Source organism: Remersonia thermophila, chromosome 2 (genome assembly GCF_042764415.1).
Source record: "Remersonia thermophila strain ATCC 22073 chromosome 2, whole genome shotgun sequence".
Lineage (NCBI taxonomy): Eukaryota > Fungi > Ascomycota > Sordariomycetes > Sordariales > Chaetomiaceae > Remersonia > Remersonia thermophila.
Window position 1 is genome coordinate 710,263 of NC_092218.1, and position 23,851 is coordinate 734,113.

General features: G+C 64.6%; 9 protein-coding genes across 9 annotated transcripts; 3 read left to right on the forward strand and 6 right to left on the reverse strand.

Annotated features, from left to right (window-relative positions):
- Positions 1 to 482: 482 nt before the first annotated feature.
- On the reverse strand, positions 483 to 1,973 carry VTJ83DRAFT_1649 (uncharacterized protein; the record flags this gene model as incomplete). Its single annotated transcript, XM_071007831.1, has 2 exons — positions 483 to 1,764; positions 1,882 to 1,973. The coding sequence occupies 2 exons, from the start codon at positions 1,971 to 1,973 to the stop codon at positions 483 to 485; spliced, it is 1,374 nt and encodes a 457-aa protein (XP_070868189.1).
- A 901-nt stretch (positions 1,974 to 2,874) lies between these two features.
- On the forward strand, positions 2,875 to 4,911 carry VTJ83DRAFT_1650 (uncharacterized protein; the record flags this gene model as incomplete). Its single annotated transcript, XM_071007833.1, has 5 exons — positions 2,875 to 3,018; positions 3,103 to 3,175; positions 3,236 to 3,245; positions 3,313 to 4,568; positions 4,766 to 4,911. 5 exons carry the CDS (start codon positions 2,875 to 2,877, stop codon positions 4,909 to 4,911), a joined length of 1,629 nt encoding a protein of 542 aa, XP_070868190.1.
- A 547-nt stretch (positions 4,912 to 5,458) lies between these two features.
- VTJ83DRAFT_1651 (uncharacterized protein) lies at positions 5,459 to 7,376 on the reverse strand (the record flags this gene model as incomplete). Its single annotated transcript, XM_071007834.1, has 3 exons — positions 5,459 to 5,660; positions 5,771 to 5,990; positions 6,098 to 7,376. The coding sequence occupies 3 exons, from the start codon at positions 7,374 to 7,376 to the stop codon at positions 5,459 to 5,461; spliced, it is 1,701 nt and encodes a 566-aa protein (XP_070868191.1).
- A 1,230-nt stretch (positions 7,377 to 8,606) lies between these two features.
- VTJ83DRAFT_1652 (uncharacterized protein) lies at positions 8,607 to 10,493 on the reverse strand (the record flags this gene model as incomplete). The annotated part of the gene is made up of 4 exons (XM_071007835.1): positions 8,607 to 9,897; positions 10,036 to 10,078; positions 10,162 to 10,266; positions 10,385 to 10,493. The coding sequence occupies 4 exons, from the start codon at positions 10,491 to 10,493 to the stop codon at positions 8,607 to 8,609; spliced, it is 1,548 nt and encodes a 515-aa protein (XP_070868192.1).
- A 1,514-nt stretch (positions 10,494 to 12,007) lies between these two features.
- Positions 12,008 to 13,250, forward strand: VTJ83DRAFT_1653 (uncharacterized protein; the record flags this gene model as incomplete). Its single annotated transcript, XM_071007836.1, has 2 exons — positions 12,008 to 12,119; positions 12,187 to 13,250. 2 exons carry the CDS (start codon positions 12,008 to 12,010, stop codon positions 13,248 to 13,250), a joined length of 1,176 nt encoding a protein of 391 aa, XP_070868193.1.
- A 693-nt stretch (positions 13,251 to 13,943) lies between these two features.
- VTJ83DRAFT_1654 (uncharacterized protein) lies at positions 13,944 to 15,520 on the reverse strand (the record flags this gene model as incomplete). Its single annotated transcript, XM_071007837.1, has 2 exons — positions 13,944 to 14,442; positions 14,511 to 15,520. The coding sequence occupies 2 exons, from the start codon at positions 15,518 to 15,520 to the stop codon at positions 13,944 to 13,946; spliced, it is 1,509 nt and encodes a 502-aa protein (XP_070868194.1).
- A 987-nt stretch (positions 15,521 to 16,507) lies between these two features.
- VTJ83DRAFT_1655 (uncharacterized protein) lies at positions 16,508 to 17,435 on the reverse strand (the record flags this gene model as incomplete). Its single annotated transcript, XM_071007838.1, has 3 exons — positions 16,508 to 16,622; positions 16,694 to 17,094; positions 17,205 to 17,435. 3 exons carry the CDS (start codon positions 17,433 to 17,435, stop codon positions 16,508 to 16,510), a joined length of 747 nt encoding a protein of 248 aa, XP_070868195.1.
- Positions 17,436 to 18,597: 1,162 nt separating this feature from the next.
- Positions 18,598 to 19,768, forward strand: VTJ83DRAFT_1656 (uncharacterized protein; the record flags this gene model as incomplete). Its single annotated transcript, XM_071007839.1, has 3 exons — positions 18,598 to 18,822; positions 18,914 to 19,086; positions 19,159 to 19,768. The coding sequence occupies 3 exons, from the start codon at positions 18,598 to 18,600 to the stop codon at positions 19,766 to 19,768; spliced, it is 1,008 nt and encodes a 335-aa protein (XP_070868196.1).
- A 1,030-nt stretch (positions 19,769 to 20,798) lies between these two features.
- Positions 20,799 to 23,369, reverse strand: VTJ83DRAFT_1657 (uncharacterized protein; the record flags this gene model as incomplete). The annotated part of the gene is made up of 1 exon (XM_071007840.1): positions 20,799 to 23,369. The coding sequence occupies one exon, from the start codon at positions 23,367 to 23,369 to the stop codon at positions 20,799 to 20,801; it is 2,571 nt and encodes an 856-aa protein (XP_070868197.1).
- Positions 23,370 to 23,851: the final 482 nt, after the last annotated feature.

The following is a 23,851-nucleotide window of genomic DNA, read 5'->3' on the forward strand; positions in this document are numbered from 1 at the left end:
TGGGCAGCAGCAAGACCCTTTGTTTGGTTTCGCCGGTGCAGAAGAGATCTGTTTGTCGAGTTTGGTGCAAGATAGATTTTGACATGGACATTTGAAAAGAAAACACCAACGAAGCAAGAAAAGTTGTGTCGCCATCACCAACATCTCGTATCAATCTTTTTGCTCCGATCTGAGATTCCATCCAAGGCCCAAGAAGCGAACCCATGCACGCAGGGGATGACACCAGCGTCTCTATCGGGACTTGTGCGTGTTGTGTGTGCATGGACAGATCCAACAAAAAACAAAAAAAAAGCCTTGATTAACGCCATGTGCCATATGCCGCCCGCTGCGCAAACCCACCGCCGTGATCCGAATGCCCAACTCGAAATACACAGGTTTGTTGGAATACACCCTTCACCCGAAACGTCTCCCCCCTGCTCCGCCTACCCTACCCTCTGCGACCCCCTTCCAACCCCTATTATTCCTCCAGAGCTTGGGTGTATTTAGTCCTCCTTCTCAACCTCCCGAATCTCGCCGCCAAACAACCCCAGCAAAAAGTCCAGCCACCACATGAGCTTCCAGTACAAGCTGGCACGCGCCCAGTCGAACTCGCCCGCGTCGGTGCGCGGCACTTCGCTGCCGATCATGGCGCCGTTGAACCAGCGCAGGAACGGGATGAAGTTGGCGATGCGCTGGGCCAGCGAAGGGGCGGGCAGCAGCGCCTGCTCGACGGGCAGGAGCTTAGCCTTGCGTACCGTCGGGATGGCGCGGCAGAACTCGTCGTTGGCCGGGGGCGCCGCCTGCTCTTGTTGTTGCTGCTGCGGCTGCTCGGAGCCGTGGGGCGGCGAGGGCACCAGGCGCCCCGCGAGGGCGTTGGACGTGTCGACGCTCGTGGAGCCCGCCGTCATGGTGTCGGCCGTCAGCGAGGTGGACGTCCGGGAGAGCGGAGGCGAGGCATCGCCGTTGCCCCCCTGCTGCAGCTGCAGCCACGAATCCGTCCGGGAATGCCTCAACGGCCTGCGCGGGCGCGGGTATCGCGCGCTCGAGACGGCGGCGATGGACGGGTCGGGGACGGGCTCGTCGCGGGTCGGCGGGACGCCGTGGTACGGCTCGGCGTAGACGAGGTGGCCGAGGATCTGCTGGGGCGAGGCGAAGAGGGCGGCGTCGGCGGCGTCGGCCGACTCGAACGTCACCTTGACCCAGTGCTCGCCGCTGTGGGCGCGGTTGACCTTGGCGCGCTCCTCGGGGGTCAGGGCGCGGCGCTGCGTGAAGGCCGGGTCGCGCAGCTCCGACCGGTACCGCCGGCTCTCGAGGGGCGGCTCGCGCGGGTAGTCTTCGCATATCCGACCGGCGAGCTGCTCGTAGTGGTTGACGGCGGCGTACTGCTGGTCGACCGAGCGGTAGCCGCGCAGGATCACCTCGGTAGGCTGCTGCTGCTGCTGCTGCTGCTGCTGCTGCTGCTGTTGCTGTGGCTGCTGGTGCTTCTGGAAGCGCGTCTGGCCAGGCTGCGCGTTGGCTTCTTCTTGCTGCTGGCCGAGGTTCGGGGCCGAGGCCGACGCCGGGATCAGGCCCGACCGTCGTTGCGGCGGCGGGGCCGGGTTGGTGGTCGCCGGCGCGGTGGGAGCCTGGCTGGCAAGCCAGCTGCTAAACACCTTGTCGGCGGCGGCGAGGGTAGGGTCTTCGCGCTTGGCTGGCGTGGCCGTCCTGGCCTTTGTTCGGCGCGTCGACTTGCCAAAGGCGCCCGTCTCGTGGACCATCTTTCTTGAGCGGTGCGACCCGTCTTGTCTGCCGCGCGAGCCGCCTTTGTTAGCAGGTCGGCCAGAGAAGGAAAGCCGGGAGGGAATGCATGCAAGGGAGGCAGGTATGCGACCGACGGCACGAGGTCGTCAAGGCGGAACGTACTGCGGGAACACCATGGCATAGGGGCGCTGGACCCCGTCGTCGCCCACGTAGAGCTCTTCGTCGGGCACGTTGTGCAAGATGAGCGGCGCCATGGTGGTGATGGTGGTGATGGTGGTGGTGGTGAAGGTGGTGAAGGTGGGCGACAAAGGGGGTGTGGCTGCACAAGAAACAAGGCGACAAGGAGCCCGTTCTCGCCCTTGGAGCGCAGACGAGTCGACGGGACCGGAGTTTCTTTTCGAGATGGGTCGGGCCGGAAATGGATCGGGCTTGTTTGACGCTCGGGGGGACGGGTCTCGGGGAGTTGGTGGACGGGAGATGAGATGTGATGGGGATGATGGCGCCCCCTTTGGACGCCCTGCGGTTGAGGTTGCTGCTGTCGGTGGGTTGGACAAGGGACAAAGCTGCGAAAGACGCGAAATTTTGGCCGCCGCCCACGTTTCGTCTCCCAAAGCTTTTTTGGGTTGCAGCTCGGGGACGGATCGCGTGTGAGTGGGTCCGCAAAAGGCCGCCAATGGCCGCCAATGGCCGCCAATGGCCGCCAATGGCTGGACGGGACGGGACGGGGGGGGGGGAGCCTTGCCCCAGCAACACCTGCTGTTACGGGTACTGAGTACTGAGTATGTACTGTGTACCTAGTTAGTAGTGAAACGGGCGAAAAGCGGGTCCGGACGGCCGCGCCAACAAAACGTCAAAGTGGGGCCGAATCTCGGGGTTGGGACAGGAGAACGGGATCCACGGTACGCGCCGTCATTCAGACAACACCAACCACAAAGGGAACACAACCTACGCAGTAACCTAGCCATGGGAACAGCCAACCCTGAGCCCTGCTGCTTGGCCGCCTAGCCTTCCACCGTCTCCGGCTCGCCTGCTGCTAGCAGTCCGGCCAGCCTCCCTTTCCCAGCCATCCCTCCCGGCTGCCCATGACGGCTCTTGGTGCGCAGGCCTCAGCATCACGGCTGTCGTTCCATCGCCATCCGCCTCCGGTGACGCACCATGGATCCCCGACAGAGGTCGGATAGCCTCACGGACCGGCCCAAGAAGCCCGAGCCTCCCGAGGACAGTCCCAAGGAGCCTCGCTACCATGTTTACATCCGCCTCCCCTTCCACCGTCCGCCCGGCTTCGTCGAGCCAGGGACAGTACGTCGCACACTGTGCCGAGACCGCATCGATGCGCCTAGGCTGACCCTCCCCCCCCCCCCCCCTCTACCTCTCCGACCCCAGGTGAACTGGAACGAGAAAAAGTCCGAGAAGCTATGGACCGTGCTATCCAACTCCTCCATAGAGAGCGTCGACTGTACGTCTATTCTTTTTTTTTTCCTCTCTCGTTGGGGTATGGCTGCTAACCGCTTCTCAGGGACTCGCCTGTAAGCCGCCTCTCATTCCTTGCCCGGAAACAGTGGGCCTCTCTGCTAACCGACACTGTGCCACCAGAGCCGGCGAGTTCGAGGTGTCGGTCGAGTTTCTTCTCCAGATGGCCAACTACCTCACGGAGCGCCATACCACGCAGCTGAGGGCGCACATGCTGCGGGTCGCCGCCGCCCGAGGCTCGGCCGCTCCGTCGCCCGTGCCAGGCGCCGATCCCGGGTCGCCTCATCCCGGCGCAGAGCCTCCGAGACATGTGCCCTCCGGCCCACGCGCTCCGTCCGCGCTGTCCATCCGAAGGGACATCCTGTCCCCCACCCCAGGGATAGACGAAGATCCCAGGGTTGCCGGCGCCGCGGGCCTTGCCATCAAGAGCCCCTTGGCCGTTCGTCCTGGGAGCTCCCGGAATTCGTTGGTCGGCACGCCGGTCCCATCGCATAGCGCCCACGCTCCCTCCGGCGTGAGCAGGCCAGGGACCGCCGTTCGGCAGGGTGGTGATGCCTCCCGACGCCGCTTTCCACGCCTTGCCACTCCTCAGGACCTGCAACAACAGCAACCACAGCAACCACAGCAACAGCAGCCACAGAGCCGGCTCCCAGAAGGCGACGAAACCGAGATCCCCCCGCCCAGCCCTGCCCTCTCCGCAGGCACCAGCTCGTCATCCTCCTCCGACAGCCCCGTTCAAAGCCGCATCATCCGCCGCCCGCCGCGCTTCCAACCCAGCAAGGAGGCCCGCGGCGGAACGAACCTCTACGGCGCCGGCGATGACCCCGACGATGCCGACGACGACGACGAACCCGCCTTCCTGCCGTTCGCGCACGGCCAACCGCCGGCCACCCACCACCACCACCATCATCACAACTACAGGGCCTCGGTGAGCATGACAAGCAGCCAAGGCAGCGGCCAGGACCTGGGCGCCACCCTCCGCGGAGGCTTCGCCGCGGGCGGCCCCGGTCTCGGACGGCGCCCGGGGGGGATGCCGGCGGCGGGGTCCGGCGGTGCCAACGCGGGACCCCCCGTCGACGGCGGACAGTCGTCGTCGTCGCTGCACTCGCACGCGCAGTCGCACTCGCAGACGTCGGACTCGTCGATCGGGTCGGCGGCCGTGGTCCGTCGTCCGGGAATCCCGGCGGCGGGCGGCGGCGGGATGGCGGGCCATCGGCGGGCTCCTCTTGCGGCCGCCACGACGACCGCCGCGACGGCCGCCGCCGCCGCCGCCGGCGCGGGCCAGGGGGGCCTGGCCCGCGGGGTTCGGGGAAAGGGCGCGTCCCGCGAGGAGAGCGACGGGACGCCGAGCATGGGGAGCAGCTTTAGCGATCTGGATGGTCAGTCTCTTGGTTCATTCCGGCCCCCCTCCCCATCCTCCCTCCTTTTCGCGCGCTTCCTCCCTCTTGCTCTTGTTGGGTCGCGCTTCCAGCCATGCCGTTTCCAACCCTGGCCCCCATCCACGATCCGCGTGCGCAACGCGGCGTGATGCGCGTGTCAGGACCCGAGGCTAACGCTCGCTCCCGGAACCTTGCAGACGCGTCGGTCACGCAGTCGGCGCTCGAGGAGGCCCTGGCGAGCCGCATGCAGGACGGCACCCTCGGCAGCCGCATGAGCGTTCTCGGGGGCACCATCGGACACGCCTTGAGGAGCAGATACCTGCCGAAGCCCCATCGGCAGTGACGCGCGCGCGCGCGCGCGCGTGTGCTGTCTTGACGGATTTGTGTAGGACGCTTGCTGGCGTTGGGGAACTCGTTGGCAGGGGAGCTTGGGGTTGGAGTTGGGGCTTCTGTATCCCAGGTACCTTTTCTCTTGAATAGTTCCGCTCGCCTCTCGGGCATCGGACGGGGCTCGCGGCGGATGCCAAGTTGGGTTGGAACGGTCGTTGGTGAATTCTTTGAAGGGGGGAGGGTGCTCAAGGAGGAGCTTGCTTTGCTTTCCGGCCTTGGAGGGTCGAGTGTATGTATGCACTTGGGGAGAAGGCGGCCATGATTCTGGCCCCGGCCTTCTATCCCACCCAGCCTTTCAGACGAACAACGCAGACTGCTATGTTTTTACCGTTGAGTGAGAGAGAGAGAGAGAGTGAGAGAGAAAGAGAGAGAGAGAGAGAGAGAGAGAGAACATGGTAACACTTGGTCATCAAGGTATTCGGCTACAACACGAAAGGGCCTCCAACGACTGCACAATTCTTTTCTTCTTTTCTTCTTCCAACCCGTCGGCATCCCGCCCCTTACTCACGCCTCAAGCTGATCCAACACCCATGGGGAAAACACGCCGTCAGATTGGTCCGTATCAGCAACGGCCCGGAATCCCGCGCATCGATCCGTTGAAACTCGCGGAAGAGCCTGAAGATGGTATAGGCGATCTGCATCAGGGCGAACTGCTGACCGAGGCAGATCCGCGGGCCGCCGCTGAAGGGAATGTACTCCCATCTGGGAAGAAACGACGACGACAAGGTTAGCCACGAACCCTCTTCCCTTCCCTCCCCTTCATGACACGCTGCTCCAAGAAAAAGAAAAGGGGTTCCGGAAGAATAACTCACCCGGGTCGCAGATCCCCCTCCCACCGCTCCGGCCGGAACTCGTCCGCATCGGGCCCCCAGATGGCCTTGTCGCGGTGCATCGCGTGCGTGGACCACCGCACGGGCGTCCCCTTGGGCACCAGGATCGGCTGCCGCCCGTCCGGCCCGCCGCCGCGCGGCAGCACCGTCTCCCGCCGGGCCGAGCGCGCGTTGATCGGGACGGGGCTGAAGAGGCGCAGGGCTGGGCGTCGAGACAAGGCACAACGTCAGCAAAGGTTGAAAGAAATGAGAAAAATTCGGTAAGGCGGGGGTTTTGCATATTCATAGGTAAAACGTTTTCCAACATGCCTTCGCGGATCACGTTGTTCAGGTACCTGAGCTGCTTGAGCTGCTCCCGCGAGGGCTCGTCCTCGCGCACCGTCTGGATCTCCCTCCGGAGCTTCTCCACCGCCTCGGGCGCCCTCGCGAGGAAGTAGAGCACCGAGCTCAGCGCCGACGCCGTCGTGTCGCGTCCGGCCAGGAGGATGGACAGGACCTGGTCGACGACGTACTCCTCGGGCGCCTCGTCCCGGAGCAGCTCGTCGAGAAAGGTCGGCCTTTTCACCTCTCCTCCTCCCGTCGCCCCCGCCGCGGTCATCTTCTCGTGCGCTGCTGCTGCTGCTGCTGCTGCTGTCGTTGTCGTCGTCGTCGTCATCGTCGCCTCCCTCGCCCGCTCCACGTAGCGGCGGATGTACCCGCGGACCCGCCCCACGGCCCGCCGGAGCCGCGGGTGCGGCAGCCTGCACAGCGCGGGCCCCAGGCGCGCCATCCACGCGCTCTCGTGGCTCGCGTACTCAAAGTCGGCGACGAAGCGCCGCGCCTCGGCCGACGGCGCGAGCTGCAGGTCCGTGGACCGGCCCAGGAGGAAGTCGGTCGACGAGTCCATGGTCATGTCGAGGAGCAGGGCCTGGGCGTCGATAGGCGCGCCGCCGGCCGCCCGCACGGCGGCCAGCAGCCGGTCCACGTGGCGGCGGAAGCACGCCAGGTCCGCGCCCGCGCCGTCGCCGCCGTCGCCGCCGTCGCCGGCGCGGCGCGCAAAGTGCGGGCGCAGCAGGGCGCGCGCGGCGCGCCACGTGCCGCCGTTGCTGCTAAAGATGCTGCCGGGGCCGAGCACGGGGAGCACCGAGAGCAGCCGCGGCCCGTCGATGGGCCAGTCGTCCATGTTGGGCCCCAGGATGGCCTTGATGTTGTCGGCGTCGTGCGTCATGAGCGTCCAGGTGCCGAGGGTGAGCTGGTAGTACGTGGGCCCGCATTGCTGGAAGCGGCGCTGGTAGAGGTCGATGAGGCCGTGGCCGCGCACGGCCTTGACGCCCTCGACGAAGGAGTCGAGGCCGAAGAGGGGGTCCTTGTGCGGGTAGACGGGCGGCGCGGAGCAGCCGAGCTTGCGGGCTCGCAGGGAGAAGAGGTGCTTTTGCACGAGGGAGAGGTTGAGCTTGACGAGGCACAGCGCAGCGGCGGCCAGGAGGAGGTGGGAGGATAGGGGGGCCACGTGGTTCGCGCCGGCGAAGAGCCTACCGTGGATGCAAAGCAGAGCCCACGCCGACAGCGGTACGCTGAGGCAGACGGAGGCGAAGGCGATGAGGGTCATGGTGTGATTTGGAGGGGAAGGGGATCGTGCTGCGACATGTACAAGGAGAGAAAGAGAGAGAGTCCTGTGAGGTACGGGGGCTGGGTCCAACACTGGAGATATAGTATACGGATTCGGGGTTCTAAGAGGAGAGGCTATTATATATCTTGTGCAGACCTCCTCCTCCTCCTCCTCCTCCTCCTCCCCCTCCACGGTGAGCGTCGCGGCTCGGACAAGGCCTGACAAGGAGAGCCACGGCTGTGTCGCCTCAGAGATGGGATGATTCCCTGCCAGATTAGGATCGGGGCTTTGGCATCTCCGGCGGGCATGCGCCTTTCAACATGGTGTAGTTAAGACACGCCCCTCTCCCCCCCCCTCCTCGAGAGCGCCTCCAACCTGCAGCCTGCAGATGTCCAAGCAAGGCACCAACAAGCCAGAACCAACGTCCTTCATTGGCGCATGTGTCTTAGGCGTTGGCGCGGGATCTTACTCGGAACCATGGCGCCTGGCATCGCTTTTCAGAGGCCGCGAGGTTGAGGCGGGTCGAGGAAATCAAAGCGGGAAAGCCTCCTTTTGCGCCTTTTTGCAAGCCTTTTTGCTTCTTGTTGGCGATTTCGGATGACGTAGATGGACCTCCGGTACCAGAGTTGGGCCACGTACGCGGCACCGGCACGAGGCCGAGAGACCCCGAAAAGGTGGCGGTAGAGCATCTCACCCTCTATAGCAGGTCGTTGAAGGGGAGCCGACCTGGTTGCCCAAAACAACATGCGCTGTTATGGATCTCGGGAGAGCCTGTTCTGGAGTTTCACTTTACGGGAAACTTGTACATCTGCTGTTGGTCCGCCTTATCGGCCCTACGGCAGCTCACGTATTTGCATGATGATCCGTGACATCTTCAACGCTTCACCGTTGGACCCGCCCGCCGCCCCTCCGGCCCCCCCGGCGCTTGTTTTGTGTGACACGCCACCAAGAGGAATTAATTCCGTTCCCAGCATTGCGATGTACTATATTGTGTAAGCAAGAGGGTAGTGTGAAACCCCCATGGGGGCAACCTGGCCTCTCGGCATGCTGATCCCGTCGTATCCGGGGGTAAATGGCTGCCAAAACGCCAACGCGATCTGGCATCCGTCATGCAGGTCCTTCGAAGGAGGGGAGATGGCGAAGACAGCCGTTGGGAGGCCGGCCCCGCCTCCCGCCTCCCGCCTCCCGGCCCCCCCCCCCCGGCCCCCGGTCCCCGTCCGCCAACGTGGCTCACCGCTCCCGCGGCGACCAACCCCGTGCTCTGTCGGACGGCGGCTGTCTTGCCATGTCTGGCTTTGAGACCCCGGGGTCTCGTCGCGACGCCGACGTTGCCGGGCAGACGGCGGCGAGGCGCCTCGTCCACGACGGCCAAGGCTCGCCCTCGTCGACCACGATGAAGGCCAGGCCGAGGAGCAGGGTCAGCGCGGCGGCGGCGGTCAGCGCCCACGCGCCCGCCTTGCCGGCGGCCGAGACGGGGCCGAGCTCGCGGGCCGCGCGGCGAGCCGCGTCCTCGCCGCCGCCGGCCGCCGGGTCTCCGACGCTCGTGCCTCCCTGGCCGTCCGCCGCGGGGGCGCTCTTGTTCCGCACCAGGCAGGCCAGGACGACCTCCATGGCGGCCATCTGCTGGCCGACGCCGGTCCAGCCGTCAAAGGCGCGCCCCGTCCACCGCAGGCCGCACAGCCTGCCGCCGGGGCCGCCGGTGCAGGCGGCGGCGGCGGCGGCGGCCGAGGCCCGCAGCAGGGGCATGACGCGGGCGTCGGTCCAGGGCGCCCACTTGGTGGCGGCCGCCATCCAGCGCGCGAGGTAGGCCTTGAAGCTCTGCTGGTCGACGTTGCAGAGGCCGACGGGCTCGCAGGCGGCCTCGGTCATGACGTCGCCCGCGTCGCCGCCAAAGAAGACGGCGGTGCCGTTGAGCAGGCCGTCGACGCGCTCGCGCCAGACGTCCCGGTCGGCGGCGTCGGCGGTGTGGTTGTACATGGCGGCGGCGCCGAGGAGGAAGGCGCCGGCGTTGTAGGACCACTGGTAGGGGACCCTGCGCGAGCAGTTGTCGACGTCGACGCCGTCGTAGATGTGGTAGGTGGCCGGGTCGAGGAGCCCCGACGACGCCATCCAGTCCCAGGCGCGCGAGGCCCAGGCGGCGTACGACTGGTTGCCCGTGTAGCGGGCCAGGCGGGCGGCCAGGTTGAAGAAGCAGCCCTGCGAGATGGAGTTCTTGTAGCCGAAGCCGTTGTTCCAGGCAAAGATCTGCCAGCGGAGCCCGCCGCCGCAGGTCCGCTCGTCCCAGCGGGCCGCCTGGGTGTTGAAGACGGCCTGGGCGAGGGCCAGCCATTGGGGCTCGCCCCGCGGCGGGTCCGGAAACTTGTGCTCGGCCGCCGACATGACCGCCATGCCCCAGAAGCCCTGATCGTCGTTGCCCTCGGTCATGGTCTGGTTCGGCGGCATGTAGTCCTTGTTGGGACCGACCTGGTGGAGCAGGCCCTGGGTGGCGGCGTCGTTCCAGCGCGCGTCGCCCGTGTAATACCTGCAGGAACCGTTACCACCTGGCCTGCCAAGCGCGCTTTCTGGCCGGGACAAGAGCCTGTGACGAGCAGACCGGGCTGCAAGAAGAGCTTTGGAGCCGCCGCCGCTTTGGGGGAGGGGGAGAGGGGGGCTCACCCACCAGTAGTCCACCAGCGCGCCCATGAGAGCGCCTCCCTCCCACCCTGTGACCCCCGACCCGACGCGAGAGCGTCAGCGATGCCCTGCTCCTGCTGCCATCTCCGCCGCTCCGTGGTGGGTCACGTACAATAGTAGGGGTCGGGTAGGATCCCCGGGGTGCCTCCGGGCTGGTCTCCCGAGTAAAATGCCATCATATCTTCCGCCATGGACCTCGCGACGCCAACGATGGACGCTGGCCATGGGAGAGCGGTTCAGCCTCTGACGGCGTCAAAGATCGGGCCTGATAGGCACGAATGCCACCGGCGGACGTCTCGTTGAGAAGCAAGCACCTCGATGAGCCGGGGGCTCACCTTGCGAGTCCAGGTCCAGGTTGTAAGCCCCGACGGGCAGCAAGGATCCCAGGATGGCTATTACCGCTAGCAGCACGTTCCAAGCGAAGCCGAGCGCTTTGCTGTCCATGATGGCTCCGGTGCGCAGGGCGAACGATGAGGGCGCTCTGATATGTCGGACCGACGGCAGAATGTCAGATGCCTCACACCCCTCACACGGCTCCGTGGAGGAGAGCTTTGAGGAGAGACACCCCGACTTTGCGTTCCTTGGTGCTCTGAGCAGGAGAGAGGGTCGGCATGGTGATGTAATGCGAAGACGTGCGTGACATGCATGTTGCGACGGGTCGTAGGTACCAGAGTCCCTCCCCTCTTTTCTTCTGGTGGTAGGGAGAAAGCAGATACGCGATCGTCAACTTTGAACAGCAGATACATCCATGAGTGAGGTACCAGACAGGGCTATCCGTTTCTCCCATCTGATGGTGGTGTGATGCAGCGATGCAGCGAGGCTCGGGATCGACATGACGCTATCGCTACTCCAGGATGAGCCGCCGCTCGAGAACACCCTTTTCAGACGCTGCGTGTCAAGTCCTTTGCCCGTCCGGGGACCTATCCAGCCAACCGCCAGATCGGACGTGCGTCGACTTGGCCCGATCGTGGCGAGGCTTGGGCCGCCTAGGGGGTGTTCTCGCGAAGGAGATGGCCCTCGCTCTGCCCTGCCATGCCGACGGGAGGATGAGTTCCTTGGCCAAGGGCCTACCATACCACAGCACTTAGACAGTATACGCAGCATCGAGTGCCCTGTCTTGTAAGTGCAACCGTCAAGAGCGGAGACGGCCCGGCGCTGGACCCGACCTACCTAGGTACCTTTGGTATCTGAGGACGGGGACCTGCCTGTGCTGTAACGTTACTTGTCTGTAGTGTTGGGTAGCACTTCCAGTGTACAAGTACAAAGCATAAAGGTAGTTTGTTACACTGTCACTCAAAGGCGGTCATCCGTCTCATCCCCTCGCTCCCCTCGCGCGGGCTGTCCCCGTCCTTGAGGTACTATACTAGGTAACTCAGGTAGTTACTGTGTACGCAGTATATGCAGTAGGTACCTGCTATAGGTAGGTGGCAAGGGTGGCTAACCCCACTTGGCGCATGCTGTAACGTTAGTGAATACTGCCCGTGCAAGCTAAGGTATGCTATAGTACCTAGCCGAGTTCCCTTATGCGCCACGCGCCCTTCTGTTGGCCCGGCCCACAGGGAACAATGGAACACACTGCATGGCACTTTTTCAGGGCGTCCAACCCGCTCGGATCCTCTGTCAAATCCGCCCCACATTTTAACCCCCCCCCCCCCACCCCCCAAAAAAGGGAAGATCCCATCTCGGTTCGGCTCCCCGGGTCCGGCTCCATCCATTCATTCATCCATTATTCATCCATCCATCCATCCACCCATCGACGTACCTAGTGGTCGCCTTTGCGCTGCACTGGCATCCCGCCCATCCATTCCACTCTCCACCAATCCACATGGTATGATCCTGGCCTCGAGCCATTCCTTTCCCAAAGCCAACATCCAACACTTGGCTGCGTAACGGTCCATCCTCGTCCTCGACAGCCCGCTGCCCTCTCCAACGCCGACAGCCCATGGTCTCCCGTCGCCATGGCTGCCGCTTCGGGACTCGTGGATCCGACAAAGGCCGGTAAATACCCCGTGATCCTCAGCGACGCTCTGCTGGGCAGGCCGTCCCAGGAGACGTACACCGGCATCCGATGTAGGTTCCCGCTCCCGCCCGCCGTGGCCGGCCGTCCCCTCCCGGCTGACAATTCGGCGCGTCGCAGACAACCACCGCCCGGCCCTGTCCTCCGAAACCGCTCCGGCGACGGCGCGGCTCAAGAAATCCGCCAAGGATGACAGCTACAACCTCGGCTTCGAAGACCAGGGCGACAAGTACCAATACAATGGCGTCCGGACCACCGACGACGGCAACTACGTGCTCATCTTCGATCCCGCCCGCAAGGCCTTTGTGCTCCATCGCGTCGACTCGACCTTCCACATGAACGTCACCCGGACCCCGACCGACAGCAACGTCGAGAGCCTGCGCAAGCAGTTCCCCCACCTCGAGGTCAAGACGGCCGTGTCCAGGCCGCTGCCCAAGGGCAAGGCCGCGCCAAAGGCCAACGCGAGCAAGACGGCCGCCGCCAAGGCGAAGCCCGGCAAGAGCACCACCACCGCCGCCGCCGCCAACAGCGACGCGAGCAAGACGATCGAGCTCACGCTGCCCGACCTCAGCGCCGCGCCGCCTGCCGAGTCCAAGACGACGCCCTCGGCGTCGCAGTCGGAGCCCGACAAGAAGCCCAAGCGCCGCGCCCTGTCGCCCGTCGAGTCGGAGGAGGAGGAGGACGACGACGACGGCGGCCTGACGGTCGAGTACCCCGAGGGCAACCCCGCGGCGTTCCGCACCACCAGCTCCTACATGCCCGCCATCCCCGTCATGACGCGGCGCTTCTCCGAGTTCGCCAACGACAGGGCCGACGAGGACGACGGCTTCGACACGGGCGGGGTTGCCGGCATCGGCGGGTACGGCGCGGAGGCGCTCGAGGAGGACGGGTACCTGGAGGAGGAGTACGAGGAGGAGGAGGACGACGACGAAAACGAGGACGACGGGCCCTCGGGCATGGCGCCCACGCCGGCCGCCGCCGCCGCCCTCGCCGCCCCGCCGCCCAGGCCCGAGTTCATCCCGCCCGCGGTGGAGCCGGATCGGTACACGTTTGACGACAACGACTCGGATGCCGACGCCAACGACGACGAGCTGGAGGGCGAGCTCGCCGAGCTCGAGGCCGAGTTCGAAAAGGATCAAAACGGCGGCCACGAGAGCGACAGCTCGGTCAGCGAGGAGGAGTAGCAAGACCAAGGAGTACAAAGTCGGACAGATTGGAGACCAGTTGGTGTTTTTTTTTTTTTTGTCTTTGTCTTTTTTTTTCTTTCTTGGATGGTTCGCCATGAGTTATGGGAGAAGGGTATGCATTCCAGGAGTTTAGGGCGGGGAGGGGGTCTGCGGAAAGGCATCGTTGCCCAACGCTGGGGGAGGGGCGCCGGCCCTTGCTTGTTTGGTTTGGAAGGGAGAGGGAACTCGTTGGGTCGGGCTTTTTTTTTTTTTTTTGGCGTCTTGGAGTCGAGCTCTCGCGAGCCTAGGAATGTATGTGTGCGTTTCTCCGCAAGGTTTCATGCTGTCTAGGTTGTTTTGTTTTTCCCTTGGTAGCATCTGTCATCAACATCTAGGCCAGTTTTGCATGTCGCCTGCCCCTCCCGCTCCCCCCCCCCTCCCCAAATAAAAACGAGGTGGGCTTTCTTGGGTGATTTGTCGGTATTTGACGCGGCAACGATGATGCTCGATCGAAGAAAAGCTTGGGTTCCATATCCTTCCTTGTTCTGTATCCTTTCTCAAGGAACCCGACGTTTCTGTCTTGGGGGGGGTATCTACCGTGTCGAATCCAAAATCAACGTTCCATCTCTCATTCCGAATCCATTCATCCATCCATCCAAACATGCCCCTGATCTGGCCCTACTATCCATCTCTCCGACGGGAGCTCCTCTTTCATGTTCCCCCTGCCACCTCTCCCCACGCCTCCTCCCGCGATTGATCGTCCCCCAGGCCTCCACGAAGCCGAATGGTTCCCTTGCTGCTTTCGTCGTCCGACCGCGAATCGCGTCGCCGCAACCCTTCGTTGCGCCAAGGGTGATTCTCGTCGTCGTCGTCGTCGTCGTCGTCGTCATCGTCGTCGTCGTTGTCGTCGTTGTCGTAGCCGTCGTCGTGGGTCCTCCCTCCTCGGCCCGCATCCGACGACGACGCCCCCGCCGCGCCGCCGTCGCCACGCCCCAGGCCGCCGAGCAGATCCTCCGGGTTCAGCCGTATCGGCAGCGGCTGCGGAGAAAAGGGCCGCACGTTCCTGGCGCGGCTGTTGCTGCGGTGGTGGCCGTGTCCGTCCAAGGAGAAGATGCTCTCCGCGTCCCGGTCTTGGGAAGGGTCGGCTGCCGCCGCCACGGACACGGCGCTGTCGATGCTCTGGTACCGATCCGCGTCGTCTCCCAGCAGGCTGTCGGACCGCGTCAAGCCGCCTCCGCCTCCGCCGCCGCCGCCGCCGCGTCGCCGCCGCCGGCGGACGACGCATCGGCCAGGATGCTCTTGGGCGGGAGGATGCTGAACAGCTTGGCGCCCTCGGCGCCCGACGAGCCGCCGACGCCGCCGTGGCCGTCGGCGCCGACGATGCCGACGCCCCCGCCCTTGCCTCCCACGTCGGCCTCGTCGGGGGCGAACACGTCGACGCCCTTCTCGAGCACCTCGTCGAGCCCTCCGCCGGTCCAGCCCTTTCTTGCGAGGCTCTCAAAGATGTCGACCTCGGCGCGGACGAGGCTGCAGCTCGCCTCGACGATCCTGGCGCTCGTGTCCTGGCTCTCGCGCAGCAGGGTGCGCGCGTGCTCGGCGTGGCGGACCGTCAGGCCGTCGAGCTTGGCCGTCAGCTCGACGAGGTGGCTGCGGAAGCGGGCGACGTCGCGGCGGCGCTGGCGGTGCAGCTTGAGGCCTTCCTTTTCGAGGCGGCGTATCTCCTTGCTCTGCTCGGCGACGGCGCGGGCGTAGCCCTCCTCCTCGTCCTCGACGGCGGCGCGCCACTTGTCGAGCTCGTGCAGCAGGGGCACCTCGAAGGCGCGGTAGACCGTCTCGGACAGGATGTGCTGGTGGTTGGCGACGAGGTGCTGCAGTCCGGCGACGGTGAGCAGCGTGTCGGCGGTGCAGGCGGCCTGGTGGGCGGTGAAGCTGTTGCTCAGCGGGGCGCCCTGCGCGGGGCCGAGGGCGTCGGCGCGGGCCTCCTTGAGGCGGGCGCAGGCCTCGAGGGCGGCGCCGAAGGAAGAGGCGGCCGTGGCGAGGTGGGAGAGGGCGAGGCGGTAGGCCTTGGCGCTGGCGAGGAGGTCGGCGTAGGCGGCCTGGGAGCTTTCGAGGTCGGCCTTGGTGAGGACGGCGTGCGCGGGCCGGGGAGGAGGCGGGAGCGGGAGGTTGTACTGCGAGAGGCTCGGGTTGGCGGTCGAGGCGTACGAGTAGGTCGGGCTGCCGGGCAGCGGGGGCAGCGGGGGCAGCGCGGAGGAGGGGGACGGGGATGGCGGCGAGTTGGCTGCCATGGTGGGAAGCGTGGGTTGCGCTACCCGCTCAGCCCGATCAGAAAAGAAGAAGAAGAAGAAGAAGCAAAGAAAAAAAGAGAGGCCGAAACGAAAGAAAGGATGTCGTCAGGATCGGCTTTTGGATGCCTTGGACGCTCAACAAGGCGATCTCGACAAGGTCGTTTCGATCGGGAAGAAGGCGAGAGAGACACACAAAGACTGGAGCTCGTTTCAAGAAAGCCTCGGGTTAATAACACTGGGGCTACCTAGGGGGAGCGACGCTGGGCCATGGTGGAAAGGGAACCCCCCCTCGATTTCGAAAAAAGAAAACAGTTCCGTCGTGCGCGCCTGAATGCCACGGAAGGGTGGCTGATGGGGAGAGACCTACCGTGTATGCAATGTAGGAGTGTTGGATGGCGTCCCAAACGGCCATGTACTGTGTAGGCATGTATATAGTACACAGTAGGTAGTATGGTAGGATACGGCGCCCTCCATGTGATGTGATGCAACACAACGAACCGGGGCAACAGGCCGAGCCCCAAACCGTGTCGGCCCGGGGAGAGAGGACTCGGGGGGGAGATAACGCGAGATAACGTGAGCGCCGCACAGATCCGCCCTCGTGTACTGTGTAACGTCAGTGGGATTCTTGGGGGGGGGGGGGAGGGGGGTGGGAGTCTAGCCAGCCAGGGTTAGGGTCGAAACATGGAAGTGGAGGACAAGGGGAGAGAGAGGGGGTAGGCGGAGGAGCCCAAGGCTGATTCAACCAACACTGTTCTTCTTCACTCTTCACATATGTCACGTCACACAGACATCATCAGCATGCCAAGTAGAACGAGCACAGTCAGTGGTTTGTGGTCTCTGGTACATCTCCCGAGAGAAAAAAAAAAAAAAAAAAACCAGATACCTAAGATGGTATTCACGTCTACCGCTTGCTCGACCAAGAGAAAAGAAAAAACCATCCCAAGACGAAAACCAAAACCAACTAACTAATATAGAATCGCCGCCCCGCTACAGCTCAGGCTTGGCATCGCCGTCCTTGTTGTTTCCCAGCGGCGGCAACCGCGCCTTGAGGAACGCCTCAATGTCATCCAGCTCTTCGAGACAAGCCGAGTGCTGCATGCCCCTATTCGCCGCCGTTTGTCAGTTTTTTTTGGTTCTTTTTCTTTTCGTCTCTCCAATGTTGGGCGCACGCACTGGTAAATCTTGAGCTCGGCCTTGTACCCCAGGTCCTTGAGCAGCTGGTGCGACTTTCTGCCGAGCTCGGTGTGCACGACGCGGTCCTGGTCGCCGTGGGCCATGAAGATGGGCGTGTCCTTGTTGACGTTGCCGGCCTCGGCGACGATGTCGGCGAACTTGAGGCTCAGCAGCAGGTAGGACGAGAGGGCGACGATGCCGGCCAGCTTCGCCTTGGCCGTGAGGCCCGCGAACAGGCTCATGGCGCCGCCCTGGGAGAAGCCGCCGATGACGATGCGGTCGGCGGGGATGCCCGCGTCCATCTCCTTTTGGATCAGGTCGTGGAAGTAGGCCTGGCTCGCGCGGATGCCGGGCTCGTCCTCGTGCTTGCGGAGGGACTCGGCGTTGCCGTCGATGGTGTGCTGGCGGGGGGGAAAGCCAGGCGAGGCTTTGTTAGCATCGGCGTCGGCGTCGGCGTCGGCGTCGGCGTCGGCGTCGGCCTCGGAGCAGGGAGGGGCAAGCTGGCACGTACAATGTCGTACCAGCCGGGCATGCGGAACCCGCCGTTGCAGGTGATGGGGATGCTGGGCGCATGAGGCAGGATGAACTTGACCTCGTCGAGGCGCTGCCTCCGGCGCCAGTTCTCGACGGCGCTGGCCCAGCCGTGGCCCGTGTCTCCCAGGCCGTGGATGAAGATGACGGTGGCCGTGTGCCGGGCGGTGGCCGGGAACAGCAGCGGCGGGGCACGCACGAGAGAGGACATTGTTCTTTTTTTGGGGGGGGGGTTTCTTCTTTCACCTAGGTACCTTCAGACCTACAGGGGTACGTGAGTGACGTGAGAAGCTACCAGGTTAGTAGGGCAGGGAGTAGAGGTCGTAGCAGTTGGTCTGAAGGTGAAGCGAGGGTCTGACATGAAGTGGCCCGGCTTCCCGTCCTTCGTGTACGCAGTAATAGTGCAGTAATAGTGCAGTGCCGTAGTGAGGCTCCGTGCCTGAAATGAGCCCGGCGGGTGGGGGGTTCGGCTTTGAAAAAAGTGGGGCTCTCACCCCCGAAGCCACCGAGAAAACAAAGGCGAAAGCGGGACTGGACGGCCCCCCTCCCCCCAAAAACCCCGAACTGGACCCTAAGATGGAAGAGGCGACCTATGTACTACCCAACGTTAGTATAGTACCTACTATAGTGTTATAGTTTACAGAGGTACCTAGGTAGATACCGACCCCCGACTGCCCTCCACCGCCCGCGTGGACTGCGAACGGGACGTGAGGTGGGCTCGCTCGCGGGCTCCATCCCCGCCTGAGATGCCGGTGGGTAGTTGGTCCAGCTTACTAATTCATCCCCGTCCGAACCGGGAAACAGACCGACTTGTAAGAACTTGAGGTGGCCACCGAGGTGCACCGGGCTGATGCTGGGCTTGTCCCGCGTCCCTGGTACAGGTACCCTCTCTTCCCTTGGGTTTCCTGGTCTCGCTGTCTTGGATTTGCTATGCTTTCGCACCTTGCACAGGAGCCACCTTGGAATGGAGGTACGTACCACGGCGGAGAGGAGGGGCAGGCCTGGTATGGAGTGTACGCAGTACACAGTAGTGTATAGTAGGTCGTTCGTTAGTGCGTACGCCGCAAATAACAAGAACCCAACCCAACGGGAGTGACCCTCCCTCCACTTGGCGCATCTTAGCCAATGCTTATCAACCCGTCAAACTACGGGAGGCCCCTTGACAGCGACGAGGCGCAGAAGCCGAGCCCGAAAGAGCGAGCTTGCGTTTGTATGCCCAGCCGTGACGAATTGGCGGCGTACGTGTAAAGTCTACTTGTAAGCCGTTGTTCTAGCTTCTCGAAACGTCCACCCGTACGTCCTTTTTTTTTTTTAAGGAAAACAACCAGCGGGCTGAAGACCAGAAAAAAAAAGGGGGGGGGGACCCGAGTTCAATGTTACATCAACCTCAGGTGTCTCGACACCTCGCGCTGTTCTTGCTTCTGCCCGTTTCGCTCGTCATCCTGGCCTACTTGTCCAACGCATCGTTGCCCCTGGGCCGCAGCCTGCCCTCCTCTCTAGCCAAGATCCGCCACTTCTCGACCTCGTTGCTGTCTAGGAACACCACCACCGCCGCCAAAATGCCCAAGGCGCCCGTCTACTTCTTCAGCCACGGAGGGGTACGTCATAGGTACCTAGCTTAGCCCTCCCGCTCGCTCACGACTAACACGCGCATGCCCCCTCCACCCACACCCGCACCCGCACCCACAGCCCGATGTCCAGTACAACACCAAACACCCCGTCTACCCGGTCCTCCAGGCCATCGGCAAGGAGATCACCCAAAAGGTGAAGCCCAAGGCCGTCGTGGTCTTTTCGGCCCACTGGCAGGCCGAGCCGAACGAGATCCACCTCAACAACGCCGAGGACACGGATCTCATTTATGAGTACGTCGGTCATGGTTTCGTGTGCGCGCTCGCGCGGTAGCAGCAGCCGGTCGGCTCACCGTGCCTTGACAGCTTCTACGGCTTCCCGCCCGAGTTCTACAAGGCCACCTTCCCCTCCAAGGGCAGCCCCGAGCTCGCCGGCCGCATCCTCGGCCTCCTGTCCGACGCCGGCATCCGCGCCCGCGGCCTGAAGCGCGGCCTCGACCACGGCGTCTTCTCGGGCTTCAACGTGGCCTTTGACCCGGCGTCCAACCCGCTCGGCTGCCCGCTCGTGCAGGTCTCGCTCTTCCACAGCGAGGACCCGCACGCCCACTTCCGCCTCGGCGAGGCCGTCGCCCCGCTGCGCGACGAGGGCGTCGTCATCATCGGCACCGGCATGACGGTCCACAACCTCCGCGACATGCGCTTCGCCTGGGGCAAGCCCGAGCCCCTGCCCTACGCCGTCTCGTTCGACAACGCCCTGAAGGACGCCGTCGAGGCGGACCCGGCCGTGCGCAAGGACCGCATGGCCGAGATCCTGAAGCGGCCCGACGCAAGGCAGGCCCACCCGTGGATGGACCATCTCATGCCCGTCTACGTCGCCGCCGGCGCCGCCGGCGAGGACAGGGGCGTCCAGACCTGGACGCTGCACGAGGCGTCCTTTGCGTGGGCGCAGTACAGGTTTGGCCAGGTTCCGAGTTGAAAGGGGGGAGTGAATCATAGACAGCCTAGGAAATATACAAGAAAAAAAAAAGACTCAACCAACCATGGCAGTGGTCCAGTAATACGTAGCCAGGGGGTTTTCTTTTTCTGTTTTATAAACATCTTTCATTACGGTAACAACAGGAGGAAGCAAGCAGAGACAGTGAACAGTGCTCGCCGTCCAGCCACGTCAGGTTTACTCTACACATCCCCCCGAACAATAGAGAGAACACACGCACACACACACACACAAACGCATACACGGGGCTGGGGTCATCCTGACCTGCAGCTGGAGCCTCGCCCCGTGTATGATATACAAGAGGTAGTGGCGACAGTAGTAAGCAGACAAGGGAAAGAAGAAGAAGAAGAAAACAAAGACGAGAGACGGCGTAGCCAAGTGGCGGGTTGATAGGACCAACACCAAAAGGTACCGGCAGTGTGTGTGTGTGTGTGTGTGTGTGTGTGTGTGTGTGTGTGTGTGTGTGTGTGTGTGTGTGTGTGTGTGCACAAGAAAGAGCCTGCTCCTCCTCCTCCTCCTCCTCCTCCTCCTCCTCTTCTTCTTCTTCTCCCAAACCATGGTAGTTATCCAAAACAGTTCCCAAAAGTGGTATCATCTCCTCCGATCCGCATTCTCATTTCTCTTCCTCTCTGCCTTGCCCAAAACGCCGTTCACCGAAAAGAAAAAGGATAAACCCCAAGAAGTACCGAACCCCAACGGCAGCATAAAAATGATTACGAGAGAGAGTGAGGGGAGAAAGAAAATCACAGAGCATAATTCTCGGCATGCAAAAAGATCTCCTCGAGCACCTCGTCCCCCCAAATCTCGGCCTGCAGCCTCGCCACGGCGTTGGCCACGCCCACCCGCATCGCCGGCGGGCCGCACACAAAGACGGCCGTCCGCCGGCCCAGGATCCCCCGCCCGTCGGGCCCCCCCGTGGCCCACTGCCGCAGCATGTACCCGAGGTCGGGCCGGCCGTACTCGACGCTCCACCCGCCGTCGATCTCGTGCGGCACGGGGAACGCGAACCGCATCAGCGAGCGCTGGAACTCGGTCGGCGTGTCGGGGAAGCCAAAGTCGAAGCCCGACGGCGGGCCGATGGGGCCGATCTGGCTGGTCGGGCGCGGGCGGCAGGACGAAGAGGAGGACGAGGCGGCCCCGGCGGCCCCGGCGGCCCCGGCGGCCCCGGCGGCGGGGGGAAGGTTGGTCCGGAGGTGGGCGAGCTCGGGAGGGCGGGGCTGCGGGAGGCCGCCGCCGGTGGGGGCCGGGAGGCTTCGTTGGGGTCCGAGACGGGGCGGGCGCCGTCGGCGTGGCTCGGCCGCGGCTCCGCCTCGGCCAGGATCTGGCTGTACCGCTGCCTCCCCGCGGGCGGGGCGTAGTTGAAGTGCGGCGTGGCCTCGTCGCTGCGAGGCACGATGGGCGGGAAGTGGAACTCGCCGCCGGCGTCGCTCTTCTTCTTCTTGTGGCCGCCGGCGATGCTGGACGCCTTGCTCGCGGCGGGCGGCGACGGCGGCGGCTCCGGGGTCGCCTTGGGCTCGTCGCGGCCCTCGAGGCGGCGGAGGGCGTCCTCGGCGGGCGTGAGCTTGTCGATCGCGTTCGGCGGCGGGCCGGGGGGCGGCGGCGGCGGCGGCGGCGGCGGCGGCGGCGGCGGGAGGGCGTGGTGCTGGAGGTGCTTTGGCTGCGGCAGGGCGGTGATGCGGTCCTCGTCCTCGCGGCGCAGCTCGCGCTCGCGCTCCGGGTCGCCCTGCGCCTCGGCCGCGATGAGGGCGCTGTTGCGCTTGCCGGCGATGCCGGCGACGAAGCCGTCGAGCTTGTCGTGGAACAGGTTGCTCAGGGGCCGCGGGGCGCGGTGCGTCGGGTGGGCCGGCTGCTGGCGCACGGCGGCCGTGACAAACACCTTGCAGGTGACGCTCTCCGGGGGCGCCGCCTCGCGGCAGATGCGCAGCTCCTCGCGGAACCAGTCCATGGCCTCGAGGCGCTTGAGGGCCCAGACGACGACGATGCGCTTGGTGATGGCCTTGCCGTCGCGCATGCGCTTGATGAGGTTGAGGAGCTGCGACATGAGCGACGTGATGCCGCTGCCGCCGGCGATCAGGATGCACGTGTCAAAGGCGGCCAGCTCGCGGCGCATGCCGCCGTAGGGCCCGTCGAGAAAGGCGCGGTAGGTGTGGAAGGGCCCCTTCTCGATGGCCGTCTCGAGCACCCTGCGCGTGAAGCCGCCGTAGGGGCGGAAGACGAGCACGCAGTCGCGGTGGTCCTCGCCGTACTCGGACGGGAAGTCCTCGCTGCACAGCGACGAGATGGTGAAGGGGTGGTTCTCCAGGAGCGAGATGCCCGGCATGCGCAGGTACACGTACTGGCCGGGCCTCCAGCGCATCTGCGTCGGGATGGTGATCTTGATGGCGTTCTCGGACAGGATGTTGATGGCGGCCTCGTCGCCGACGAGCCAGGCCATGCGCCACGGCCGGGACCAGTTGAGCTTGAAGAGGCGCAGGACGTTGCACAGGACGACGATGCCGACCGACGCGTGCAGGTACGCCCACGACATCAAAAAGTTCTTGGTGTGCCAGAAGAGCACGCCGAGGTAGACGTAGCCGACGGGGGCGTGCAGCAGCGAGAAGAGCTCGTAGGCGGCGCGGCGCAGGGCCGGCAGCGAGCCGACGCAGAGCCAGCCGAGCGGCACGATGCAGGCGATGCCCGAGCCGTAGATGACGATGCCGCTGTCCGGCGGGAACAGCTTCTCAAACACCTCCATGCCGCCGTCCTCCCAGACGGGCTGCACGTAAAAGGGCACCATGTGGACCAGCGACATGAAGAGGCACAGGTAGCCGAGCCAGCGGTGCAGCACGTTGAGGCGCTCCGGGCCGATGCCCGTGACGAGGGTGAGCAGGTTCGCCTTGGCGCTGGTGGCGAAGATCCAGGGCGTCATGGCGACGGCGATCATGCCGGAGCGGACGGCCAGCGGCGGCGAGCCGAAGCGGATGCTCTGCCAGTAGAGGGGCTGCTGCAGGAAGCAGTAGACGGTGACGAAGGACAGGGCGACGAAGACGCAGCTGAGCACGGCGAGCGACGAAAAGGTGAAGCGGTGCTTGCGCCAGACGACGTCGGGGATGGGCCGGTAAAAGACCCAGCGGAAGAGGGCCAGCGTGTCGTTGACGAAGCCGACGGACGAGAGGTGCGCCTTGGGCCGGAACGCCGTCTCCTCGGCGACGGCCGGCTCGTCCGGGAAGAAGTGCCGCCGCGACTCGGCCTGCGTCGCGGCCGTCGCCGGCAGCGGCGCCGTGCGATCCCACCCGGGGTCCGGCGAGTAGAGGCTGGCCAGGTGCTGCTCCATCTCCTGCTTGTAGAGGGCCTGCCGGATCTTGTCCTGCCAAAAGTGCCATATCCTCATGAGCACCGCCAGGCCCACGAGCACCAGCGCAAAGTACGTCCACCCCAGCCCGTACTTGCCCGACTGCTTCCACGGATCGGACGTGAGGGCCTGGACCAGGCCCGGCGGGCTGTTGGGCTGGAGCGTGAGCTCGATGCGCTTCGCCAGGCCGTGCAGGGCCTGGGAGGAGGCGCCGGCGGCGCGGCGCAGCGCCGACCCGGCTTGCGAGGCCATCCCGGAGGCGCGATGCGGGGGGGGGGGGGGGGGGGGGGGGGGGGGAAAAGAATGGTGGTTGTCCAGCCCGGGCTCCGGACCCTGTCGTCGTGTCTCGGTCGCCAAGGCGGGACGCGACGAGGGCGGCTCTTCGTGAACGAGCCGCAGGACGTACGGGCGGACGATCGGATTCCTGGTGGTGTTGTAGGGTGATCCTTTGTCGACCGTGGTGAGGGAGCGACCAGCGAGGTCGGACGGCCAGACGGGAGCTCGAGGTTAGGAAACGTCGGGGCGTCCGGCCTCCATGAAGCAGGCAGGACGGCGAGAGAGAAACGAAGACGGGGTGACCGCGGCCGGGAAGGATCCGGAGGTGCGGGCGCGCCCGAGGCCGCAGGAGAGGGGCACGGTGATATACTAATCACAGCCAAACGGCGCAACCCCCCCCCCCTGCGCGTCAAGGGAACGGGCAATGGTGCGAACGGATCGGGAGATGCCGCCAGGTG